The sequence below is a fragment of the Lissotriton helveticus genome, chromosome 12 (genome assembly GCF_964261635.1).
Source record: "Lissotriton helveticus chromosome 12, aLisHel1.1, whole genome shotgun sequence".
Lineage (NCBI taxonomy): Eukaryota > Metazoa > Chordata > Amphibia > Caudata > Salamandridae > Lissotriton > Lissotriton helveticus.
The window spans coordinates 44,844,870-44,856,940 of NC_136073.1; the positions used below are offsets into that span (position 1 = coordinate 44,844,870).

The 12,071-nt window shown below is 44.9% G+C and overlaps 1 protein-coding gene across 1 annotated transcript in view; it reads left to right on the plus strand.

The window, feature by feature from the left end:
- Positions 1-435: 435 nt before the first annotated feature.
- The window catches only part of ACADVL (acyl-CoA dehydrogenase very long chain), a 120,300-nt gene continuing 108,664 nt past the window's right edge, over positions 436-12,071 (plus strand). Inside the window, exons 1-2 of the mRNA XM_078671429.1 lie at positions 436-670; positions 6,086-6,158. Of these exons, the coding sequence (XP_078527555.1) occupies positions 606-670; positions 6,086-6,158 (138 nt within the window). The 5' untranslated portion in view covers positions 436-605. The remainder of the gene's footprint in view (positions 671-6,085; positions 6,159-12,071) is intronic.

Here is a 12,071-nt window from a genome sequence, read left to right on the forward strand (position 1 = left end):
AAACTCCAAGAATCACATAGGAATGGTAGTGAGTACAAAGGTCTACTACATATACTAGTGGTTAGAGTTATCTCTATATACATATATGTAAAAATAGTAGATTTTCTCAGGGTTACATTTTACCATTCGGCTTGGACAAGTATATATCACATATTTGACATAAGGCCCGTACTTTCGCTAGGAAAGGTGACAAACGCACCCATCTAGCCTTAAGCAGGCTTTAACATCGCCTATTTTCGCTCCTCACCACCACCCAACAATGTTTTTTTCTCAATTCACTTTGGAGGTTTAAAATGCCTTTCCTCCTCTAGCCTGCTGACGCCATCTTTTCTCGCACAGGTAGGCGAAGACTACATCTCCCAGCGTGCCTTGTGGCGGATCTTGCTTCACGCAGTTAGACGAAGACTACACCTCCCAGCGTGCCTGACGGCAGGAGCACCGGCGCTTCCGGTGACCTTGCTTTGTGTGACAGCGCTGTTGCCATGTGACCGTGGAGTAGGGCGGGGCGAGGAGGAGAGGCCGGGTGCCCGGGCAGGAAGCGAGGCACCCAGGGAGAGCTGCCCTTCCTTCCCTCCAGCAGGCCCACCGGTACACACGGCTCCAGGATGCAGAGCGCGAGGCTGGCCCCGGCCCTCTGTCAGAGGGCGCTGAGGATCACCGGGGCGCAGGGGTGAGTCTCAGAACCCCTCTGGGGAAGGGGTGGGCCGCAGGTGTGAGACCCCCACAGCAGGAGCAAGGGGGGGGGGGGGGGGAGTCAGGCACACAGCACTGCTTCATAACACCCTCTCTGGGTTTCTAAACAAAGAAAAACAGCCCCTCTCTGGGGTGTACAAACAGAAAAACAGCCCCTCTCTGGGGTGTACAAACAGAAAAACAGCCCCTCTCTGGGGTTATAAACACAGAAAAACAGCCCCTCTCTGGGGTTATAAACACAGAAAACACCCCCTCTCTGGGGTTATAAACACAGAAAACACCCCCTCTCTGGGGTTATAAACACAGAAAAACAGCCCCTCTCTGGGGTTATAAACACAGAAAACACCCCCTCTCTGGGGTTATAAACACAGCCCCTCTCTGGGGTTATAAACACAGAAAAACAGCCCCTCTCTGGGGTTATAAACACAGAAAACACCCCCTCTCTGGGGTTATAAACAGAGAAAAACAGCCCCTCTCTGGGGTTATAAACACAGAAAAACACCCCCTCTCTGGGGTTATAAACACAGAAAAACAGCCCCTCTCTGGGGTTATAAACACAGAAAAACAGCCCCTCTCTGGGGTTATAAACACAGAAATAGGGTGGACAAGAGAGGGCATACAATAGACATGCTTAGTGCCATATATCTACTGATGGCGCTAAAAAAATACATGTAACATCTGTTTAGGCATGATTGTAAATTGTATAATAGCTCACAATACAAAGGAGTGCTGTGTGACACCTTCAGACACATTCTAGCACTTTGTAGTTTTGTTTTTCCATTGCAGGAATTGGCCTTTAAACACGTGTTCTATTGGGTTAAAGAAAACAGGACTGTCTGTATGTGCCTCACCTGTCAGGGAGCACTTGACACCAATGCAGAAAGAGGCATGGAGCAGCAAAGCGAAATACTGCAAAAGAAAGCGTGGAGAGAGGGGAAAAAGCAATGCAAGGAAGTGAGAATAACAAAAGAAGGAGACGGGAAGAGAGAGAAAGCGGAATAGTGAGAGATAGGCAAAAAGAGAACTTGAGAATAAGAATAAGGATCTAGGGACAGGAGCAAATGAGGGAAGTAAAGGGAGGTACAAGGGAGAATGAAGACAGTGCGGACACCACAGAAAGGCAAATAAAGACGGAAAACTATGTGGAAAGTATGGGAAAGCACCGAGCCAAAAAATAAATGGGGGCACGGAAAAGGAGGAAGAAGCAGCGAGAGACTGGTGAGAAGAGAGCAAGAAACTGGGGAGTGAGAAACTAGATTAGGAGCAAAAACAAATTACAACACAGGGTGGAAGAGAAACAAAATAAATTGAAAGTTGGACAATAATGGCAAGGTAGTGGAAGCAAAATAAGGCAATTAAGACAATTGGGGAAAGAAAGAGCAGGGAGGACAAACATGTCCATAGATCCAAGGGGAAGAAAAATGGGAGGAGGTAGAAGAAAGAGACTGAGGATGGGCCATGAGATGGGGGGAAAAAGAGGATTTAAGGAAGAGCTGTGGTGCAATAGGTGGACGAGAGCAAAATACAAAGTAGGCAAAGTGCAAGATGGTGGAAACTGAAAGAGAACAGAGAAAGACAGACTTAAAATTGAAGAAAGTGCGATCGACAGAAAAGAGAAGATAAGGAATGGAAACAGTGAGGGATAGTGATGAAGACGATAAACAGCAAAAGAGAAAAATTGGCAGGGGAAAATGAGAAAGAGACCGCAACTTGGTGAAGATAAGGAAGAATGCTGGAGGGTGGAAGGGAGGAAAATGAATCGAGAACAAACAGCAAGCTGTAGCTAAGAATAAACACCTGAGGGTGCACAGTGAGAGACAGAAATGTTGGAGAAAAGAGACCGTAGGGCGGTGAACTGTAAACCTCATTTGAAAAACAGGAACGCGATAATAGAGAGGAAGGAAGAGACAGGCAAACGTAGAGATGGTGAGAGAGGCACAGAGACTAAACGACAATGATAAGTCATGGGAAGGAAGAGAGGAAAAGAGAGCTAGAATGGCGCTAGAGAGACATAATGAAGCATGGGTGAACTCTAGACGGAAGAGAAAGAAACAGGTGCGTAATTAGGATAAATGGGCAGTTATGTAGAGGAGACCGAAACCGAGAAGGGAGAGGCACACATAGAGGGCAGAGAGAAACTGTGAGAGATGCAGGCTGGTTGATTTGGGAGGAAGGGGAAGGGAACAGAGCCAGCACAGAAAGATGATAGAAAGGCAAGCACCCTGCAAGCCTTGTACTGAGAGTTCTGCCTGCACATGTCCATACATGCAGAAGGCGAACACTCCAGCAAGTAAGACGAGACTTTGACCCTGACCAATAGGTAGGGTTGCAGGTATGCTGCGATTTAATTGGGGGGGGGGGGGCGCGAGGGGGGATAAGTGCAGGTACTCCCCCAAATTGAGCCATGGACGAATGGTGGAGCTAGGGGCGGGCTAAGAGGAAAGCATTCATTAACAAGATTAAGATTTTCTCGTGCACTATTGTGCACGAGGATTCAGAAACATTTCTGCTATCTGTGTTCTTAATATTTTTGCATGTACAAATGATACTTAGCATTGTTTTTCAAATTTAATATGCGTACAGACTGCTTACAGCGTATGAACAACATTTGAATTTTCTCTTATCCACATTAATGGATACTGTGTGTAGTCTGAGAAAGAAACCTAGAGTAGGACATACCATTATCCCGCTGTTGTCAGATTTCGCCTCTCCTTCGCTATATTGTTCCTGTTTATTCAACGACGGTGGTTCCTTTAAAGCACCTTTTATAATCCCCTTGAATTGAGTATTAATTTATTCACCTAACATGGTAGCAGTCAGTTTAAAAGTTACAAAATAATGAAGTACGTTGATGTAAATAAAGTATTTGAATAAACAAAAACGAACATTGTGGAAGTCCATGGGATGACTAACAAAATATACATTGATGATTTATTTATTTATCCTGTGTTGTTGCACACCACCTGACTTCGTGGCAATGTTGACATTGTATTCGTAGTTCCTCTTGTGTGTTTGTATTTAAAGAGCTCAAGGGCCTCTTTAAATATTCGCATGAATATTCAGTTATTGTTTTACGTTTACTTCATTTCAGCATATAACTTTATATGAGGAATAGTAGTATTTCAGTGAATTTTGGAGTCAAGCTACTTCTTCAGGAAAGTGGAAACCCCCTTCAAGTGATGCATTTTAAACTTATTTTCAAATCAAAAACTGCACTTTACGCATCTCCCTTCCGTCCTTCTTCCTCAAACTATATCTCTGTGACTCCCTGTCTTTTACATAATATTGCTCGTCTTCACCCCTCATTTTTTCTTTTATCACTCTCTCATCTTTGTGTCAACTTCTCTTTCTGAGCACCTTCCCTCTTCCTCCAACTTTTATCCTGATCTTATTCCCATTTTTATTTTTCACCCTATCTCCAGATTGTCTCTCTTCTCCTTTCTTTTTCAATTTCCTTTCGAATGGTCTAGATGTGAAGGTGCAAAGCTCATGATTGAATAACACAGCCAGACCACCAGTCTATCATTGTTACCCTCCCTGACATTCATGCAGATCATATTCCAGAAAGAGCTATCTGCCAGATCAGTGGCAAACAGGATTAACCTTGTCACAGCAGTCACACACCTGGCGCAAGCATTTCAGGGCACTGGTTTACAACCCTATATTCAGGGCTGCTGTAATTATGATTCTGCAGCATTTTTTCGCATAATAATGGAATTGCCGCATTTGCCACATAAACCTTCATCTGCTGCATAATCAGCAGATTTTACCCCCGAAAAAATTGTTTCCAGCTTAAACGGATCAAGTTACTGAAAACATGGTGTGAAATGTTCCTGTGCAGTGGAAGGCCCTTCGCAAAGGTTGGCTTATCTATCATCTTTGAGTTTCCTATTGCTGTATCGGGGTATTAAACTGATACCATTAAGGTGAAATCTTTTCCAAGGCAGTGTTACTATATGTAAAGATGACAAAAAAATAAAGTAATACTGTCATAAAAAGTGCTGCATTAAGCATCATCATTTGCCTTTTCTTGCTGCATAATTTAGTCAACGCTGCAACATAATTTGGTCCTCCCTGCCGCATAATTCCAGAGACCCTGCCTATATTGCACAACATCCTTAAACAAAACACTAGTGCTGCCAAGACCAAATAAATGACACAGAATGAAATGCCCCATGCTGCAGCAGAACCAGTTTAAAGCATGAGCGTGGTTTACTTTGGGCGCAAGTACGGCATTTATAAGGTTCGAAAAAGCAAAAAATAAGTGGTGCTGGAAAGGGGCTAAGTTGATATTTCACAGAGAGTTATTGTTTGATTAAATCATGCCTTATTAATTGTTCACAAATTGTATCTCTATGGAATCAGTCCCTTTCAGTGATATCTGTCGTTTGCTTGCTCCCTGTCTTCACTCTGCTCACTTTATTTCTCTTTCTCCTCTCTCACATGTTCCTCTCCCCCTTTTATGGGGCACTGAGGAAAACTAAATGTAGCTTAATTATTTGCCCTTGTAAGATTGCGTCCACACAGAACTCAAATCTTTTTTTATGTTGTCTCTTGACCTGCAGCACAAAACCACTCAGATCTGCAAACAAAATAACTACACAACTTGGATTTAATTTCCAGTTTCCCTGCATTGCATACCTACAATGGGGTTGACTGGGCAGTGCCAATGGACCCTGCACTGTGAATCTCCGTAGGATGCCAGCTGTGCAAACCCCGGGAAGCCCTGATGCAGCAGTGGAGCTGCTGAGGATTCGTCAGCAGCTCAGTTTAGAGCAGCACTGATCCACGGCTTGGTAGTGTCGCACTCATTCCACTGATCCTGCCGCGCTGTTCTTCCGAGTAGCAATAGTCTCTCTGGTGAAGAAGTTGTTTCAGTACTCACAGGGTGAGAATTGAAAAGTGCTGGTACTTAGTACCTTTGAGTACCGGCCCATTTAAAGCACTGCTGGTATGACAAGCTCCACCACCCTGGAGATGGGCCAGGCCCTTTCGGGAACAGTCATAGATGTTGAAATAACAATGATAGTCTGAATACAACAGTGTTCCTGGAGAGTTAGGGTGTTGACATTCAAAGTCTAGAGCTAAACAGTAACTATTGTGGGCTGAGCCCTTTAATAGAGGGGGCAACGTAGCCTGAAACTTCTCCAGATCACCAAGTTAGGGTGCCAGGCCAGAGCTCTAAGACACGCAGTAAATGAGTTATTTTCGACTGACCGCTAGTTAGTTGATTTGGACAGACCCATAGTTGAAAATTCTGTACAATTAAAACAAAGTCGATCACTGCATGACAAGAGCAAAAAGCAAACGGGGCTGCTTGGTGGAAGTAAAGAATGGGTGCACCATCGCCTCAAGGTAACACTTCGCATCTCTTTGTTCGCTCCTCTTCTAGCGTTTGCCGGACCTCAGCAATTGCTGCTCTCAGAACGCTCGGACCACGATGCTACTCTGCCCATACAGCTGAGGTAAAAGGTTGCAACCTCATATGATTTTTTCTGTTATTTTTGGTGTGTGGAACGCAATACAATACTTGCTGTATTCTCTGAGGGTGATCTGTTGTCTTCAGGCTGGGGCCTGTCCTGGTCTGTATGTCATGTGCCGGACTATGGTGTGAACTTTTATTTAGAGCATGCATCTGGATTATCTCTGTTGCCCGTGTAATAGCAAGCCGTCTTACATCTTAACTTGTAAAGTCAATGTGATGGACAGTAGTTGTCACCATTAGTAGCTATCACCATATGCAGGTGAATTGTAATTCCAGGTGAGTAACTTTTTTCTTTCCTTCATTGAATTTTTCATGTATTCACACGGTGAATTAAGGCTAGTGAGCAGTAAAAATACATGGATTGGAATGGTAACGCAAATCTTGCTTTAGAGACGCAGGATCCGCCAATAGAACATTTTAGGCACCTTTTCACATCCAGGGCGTATAGGGATTTGTCTTCTAAGAGAAGAATCTTGAAAAATGTGGAGTGATTGAGTTAAGATATAATTCGAAATGAGTTTCAAATTAAACTTGGTTGAGATTGGTTTGTAGAACTTTGTCCTTGAAGGAAGTGATATAGGAATACTGATGGAAAAGTTATTGATTTATCCAAAACCCACCTTGATTATATATTGGGCATTAGAAGTCTCCTCTTCCATGCCTTCTATTTTGTGTAAAGGACCAAAGGAATAACTCACTAAAGAACCACTTTAAGATCCCAGGTATTCACTGATTTGGTTGCTGGAGTAAAGGAACAGAAAAGGCCTTGCATAAATTCCTTATTGGTCTGTTTTGAGGACCGAGCTGTAGACCTTGATACTCTTGTCCTTTCTAGTATCGAAGGCACATATTCTTGGATCTAGAATACGTAGGTGTGATTGTGCCCAAAGCAGGAGATAAGACTGCCATAAATCCAGCCAAAATGACCTCCAGTGCAACCAATTGCTGTTCCAGAATATTTCCTATTTCTGTGCTAGATGTTAGTCGCGAAACCTAAACGTTTTCAGTAGTTTGGGTGAATGAGTTCATGCAAATAGACCACAGTAGGACAATGGAGACTTGTCTTCAAGAAAGGGGGTTGGGGGGCATCTAGAGTGTCGCCATCCTGAAGGATTGCTTTTTCAAATACTTGTTCTGGAGAGACCGGTCTGGAAAGGGTTTCGAGTCCCATTTTCATTTTGATTTGACAAGGAACTGCCTGGAGTGTAGCCCATTGTGGCATTGATTTTGCTGGATATTTTCTGTTCTTGCATGAGCACAGAGAGAATGTTCTTCTCTAAAGACTTTAGTGGACTCTTGCCTTCCCTTTGCAATACCTTTCTTGGGCCGTCTTGCTAAACTCGAAAGAGGGACCTAATTGGGTAGTATCCGTTAGCAAGCTGTCCTTAGTGATAGATTTCCCCACCTCCAAGTGCTGAAAACTCCTGTCCTCTACTTACTTGGGGGAAGCGTGGACAACATATGAAATGGGGTCTTTTTATGTGTTTTAGGGTTCTGCTTTGACTTGATCTATATGCCTGTTTTTAGACCTGGTAGGCTGGCATCATTGCCGGTATGGGTTGGCCGATTGGTAACATATTTACGAAACGACTGGGGGGAGTTAAAGAGATACAATCCTCTACAGGTACTGTTCTTCCTCTCACTCTGTTAAAGGAATAGCCCCTCTGAGCTTGGAGTGAGGCCATCGACCTGGCTGTCTCAGTATTTGATTTGATGTATTGTAACGCTTCATCAATTTGTTCTTCATCATGGATGGGCATTTCTAGTATTTTAGTTGCATTTCTGAGGTGAATCAGGTTCTGCAGATATAACCTTGTCATCTCAAACTGCACCATTGTCCCACTTTTTAACTCTATCAACCGTTGTCTCAAGTGATCAATGATGACGTTGCTGTGCTCCTGTGCGGATTGGTTTTGCTTTGGCTTTTCATCTTGAGGTGTTCTATTTTAAAGTGTTGGGATGAAATTCCACATCTAGGGATTCTGCTTGCAGAGGGAAAGTAGGATATGTAAAACCTTGACTGCAGTTCTTGCAGTGGATAGATAGTACTTTCTTGCCAGAAGCATCGACGTGTCTCCCCTCCGGATCCAGGAATCGCTGAGCTTGGTGTGACCATGTTCTTTGAATGCCTATGTGTAACAGCAGTAATGTAATATCTGAATCAGGTTATGCTTGGCCTCTGAAGCCGGGCGCGGGCAAATGCTGAACATGGTGTTTATTCTTCAGTCTGCTAGTGACCACAGAAATTGAAGCAAGGGCCTTCATGGCCCTTTGTTCTTCTTGAAATGGTCTGGGCCTAATCGACATGCAGGCCTTTTCTTTAAAATAACAGCGAACACCATAACTCTTTGATGCTCACCGCAGCTCAAACATAATCACTGCCTTTCCATTTGTGAGTTAAACTTTGAAATGTTGTCTGGGGCAAGTCAGTGGTTTTCGCTATCTTCATGAGTCTGCAGTTTGTTTTCGTGCCCTCTCTCCCACATCTCGTTCACTCGGATGCCGGTGCAGCGAGTCTTCCATTGATTCCTCATGGCGTCAGTTGTTTAGGGTAAAGGCACGGGAGCCGGTGAGCCCTAGGACGCCCACGGCTACTATTGAAGAGGAAGCTTCATAGATGTTTCAGAGAATGGATTGAGAGTTTGCAGGTCTAGATCTCATTCGAGGTGGTTCTCTTATTGGCATTGCTTAAGGCAGATTTTGCAGAAACTGTTCCTAGATCATTTTTTAGGTTGATCAGTTATTGTGTGCAGTGCTGGTGATGCCATAAATAATCAGCTGCTTGGACTGGGAGAGCTTGACTATTTGATTGAGGATCTCTGTGGTGGGAGGTGGGTGGAAAACAGTCTCTACTTCCCCAGGCCTCATCCTCCTTCAAATCATCGGGAATGCAAACAAATTTACAACTAAATCTCGTGCGAGCATACTTCCCTGTCCTGCTGCGCTCTTCCAGCACTGGCTAGGATGGCTCAGATGACCTCTTCATGGGGTAATCTTGTGATGCTAACAGTATCCTGCATGGTACAGGACATAAACCTGTGGCAGATTATGCAGTAGCAGTAATTTATGCTTTGATGTGGTCGTCGTCGAGGATGGTTTTGTAAACCCTAAGTAGACCAGCCTTGCGCACACCACAAATCATTCTATTGTATGTCGGTTGAGGCTCTCACAATCCCAGTATCCATCATTGATGGTTTTATGCTTGTTCCCAAGGGGTGGCTGTTGAGCATCAAAGAGGAAGAAGGCACTGACTATGCTTGTTGATCTTTAGGAGAGGCGTTTGTCAACAAGACGTCATCAACCAAGAGTGACTTTATTGATGCAATGCTTGTCCGTAAAATGGAAACATTTCTTACCTGTAATTGGACTTCCCATCATTTGTATTTTCATTATTGATAATCCGCTATGTCTAAGAAATGTGTGCTCTCTCAGGGAGATTCAAAAGAGCTGAAATCTTATGTTGGGGACCCGCTAAATCCACAAAACCCAAGGCATGAGAAGGTTGTTGATGCCTTTTACCCTTCTGAAATCAATGCAAGCCTCTGCTTCGGGGCGTTGGGCAGACAGTTCACCCCATCCCCTTTACCTAAGAAACGCAGTGTTTCTAAAATTGACAAGACAACCACAACTATGAACCTTGGGGTTGAAATCAGACTGGAGCAGATATGACTTGGACTGTGAAGAGGGTGAGAGTGGAGCTCTGGGACACCCTCTCCTCGAAATCAGAGGAGCAGTGGTGCCAAAAAGAATACAAATTGTGCTCAAAGTTTATTTTTAAGGGGGTGAGGTAATAGTTTCCAATTTCCACATAGATCAATGTTTCTGTAATTATATAGATAATTCTGATTAGAGGAGCCAGCTTATGTAAATTAAAAAAAACAACACTTCCTTTACCCAGTCGTCAATCTGGAACTGTCACCCACAGTAGTCATTCTAGAATGCTGATGACGTGTGTTTGGGTTTTGAGATGTATCGTGACATCATTCGAGGGGTGGCCCCTTTAAATCCGTTTTACATGCCTACTTGTGAGCTAGGCAGATGGATCACTGTGCTACATACATCCCGGCGGGGACTGGTATTGCATACGAGGACCAGCACCTGAAAGTCTGACATGATACACAGTCCTTCACATGCATACTTGTATGGCGTCCAACCCCAGACATGTACGCGGCATGTGTGTTATGTTGAACTAACGACAAGCACAGCGCTTTCAAATGTGAATCCACACATACACTAATAGATGATCAATCGTTTCACACACAAAATAGTATTATGTTCCAAAGCTTCTGACATGCACACTTGTGTGTTCACAATAAGTCAGGACATGAGATGTTTAAGTATGTAATACAATGCCAGGTGTGTTTATGCAGAGATGGCCACTTGGGTAACGCTTCCCATGTGTGACCTGCCTCCACAGCCTTCTCTGCACACTGCCTTGGGACAGGGCTCTGCGCTGGGGTCCTGGGGCTACTGGAAAACACCTGCAAGTGTCAGAAAAGGTAAAGCGGCTTAAGGGACGGGGTGGCCAACCCAGATCCAGAAGTGCCCAAAGCACGCCAGCTGTCCAGGATTAGCCTGGACTACGTTAGTGGATTTGGCTGGATGTGTTTTATATAGTTATACCAACAATGTAGCAGGGATCCGACCGCCTCGCCTGTCTAGCATTAGACATCCGTTATTCAGGGAGTGGGCGGGGTATACGTTTTCATATTGAATTTCCTCTCCCACAGTCATCACCAGCAGCTTCGCCCTCCCTGACAAGGAAAAATGCACTGTCCATCTGCCGGTTTAATATACTCCATGAGATGCAAGTCTTTAAGTCTTTATTTCTCCACCTTAAATTCTACGGCAGCGCTCTGTGTATTGGGCAGGTAGGGTAGGCGGGGAGGTGAGGACTCCTTCCCATCTCTTGCTGTTCTCCTGTGAATCCAATCTGGTCCTTGATCTTTGTTTAATCCGACATCACCCCTGGGGGGGATGAAGAGGTAATCCAGTTATATGTGAAAGGCTGAGCACAGCATCTCTACGAGCAGGCAGAGGAGCGACTCGCAAGCAGCCGGTGCCTCCCGTCTGCAGGGGGAGCAAATGAGAGCACAGGGTGAGAGCACAGGGTGAGGTTGCAAGGGTCTCCTGTATGAAGGGAGAGTATATGGTGAGTTCGCAAGGATCTCCTGTATGAAGGGAGAGTACAGGGTGAGATCACAGGTGTCTTCTTTATGCAGGTAGAGCACCGTGTGACGTCACAGGTGTCTCCTGTATGAAGGAATGGCATAGTTTGAGATTACATATGTCTCCTGAATGCAAGGATAATACAGGGTGAGTTCGCAAGTGTCTTCTGTGACAGGCAGAGCACAGGGTGAATTCACAGTGTCTCCTGTATGCAGGGAGAGAATAGCACGAGTTATCATGTGTCTACTGTATGAAAGGAGAGCACAGGTGTCTCATGTGTGCAGGGAGAGCCCAGAGTAAGTTCACAGGTGCCTCCCGTATGCAGGAAGAGCATAGGGCGAGTTCACAGGTGCCCCTGTATGTAGGGAGAGCACCTGATGGGAGGACAGAGGGAGTTGACAGGTGTGTCCTGCATGCAGGGAGAGCACAGGGTGAGTTGACAGACTCCACGCCCCGTGTTCCTGATGCCTGTGGCTCTGTTCTGTGATGGCCTGAAGGTGACACTGTGCTCTCCTCCACGCCCCGTGTTCCTGACTCCTGTGCCTCTGTTCTGTGATGGCCTGAAGGTGACACTGTGCTCTCCTCCACCTCCTATTCCTTACTCATTTGTCTCTGTTCCATGCAGGTGTGAAGGTGACACCAGGCTTTTATTCATGATCCACATTACTGACTCTCCTCCGTGCCCCATATTCCTAGTTCCTGCTCTCTGCAGGTGTGAAGGTAA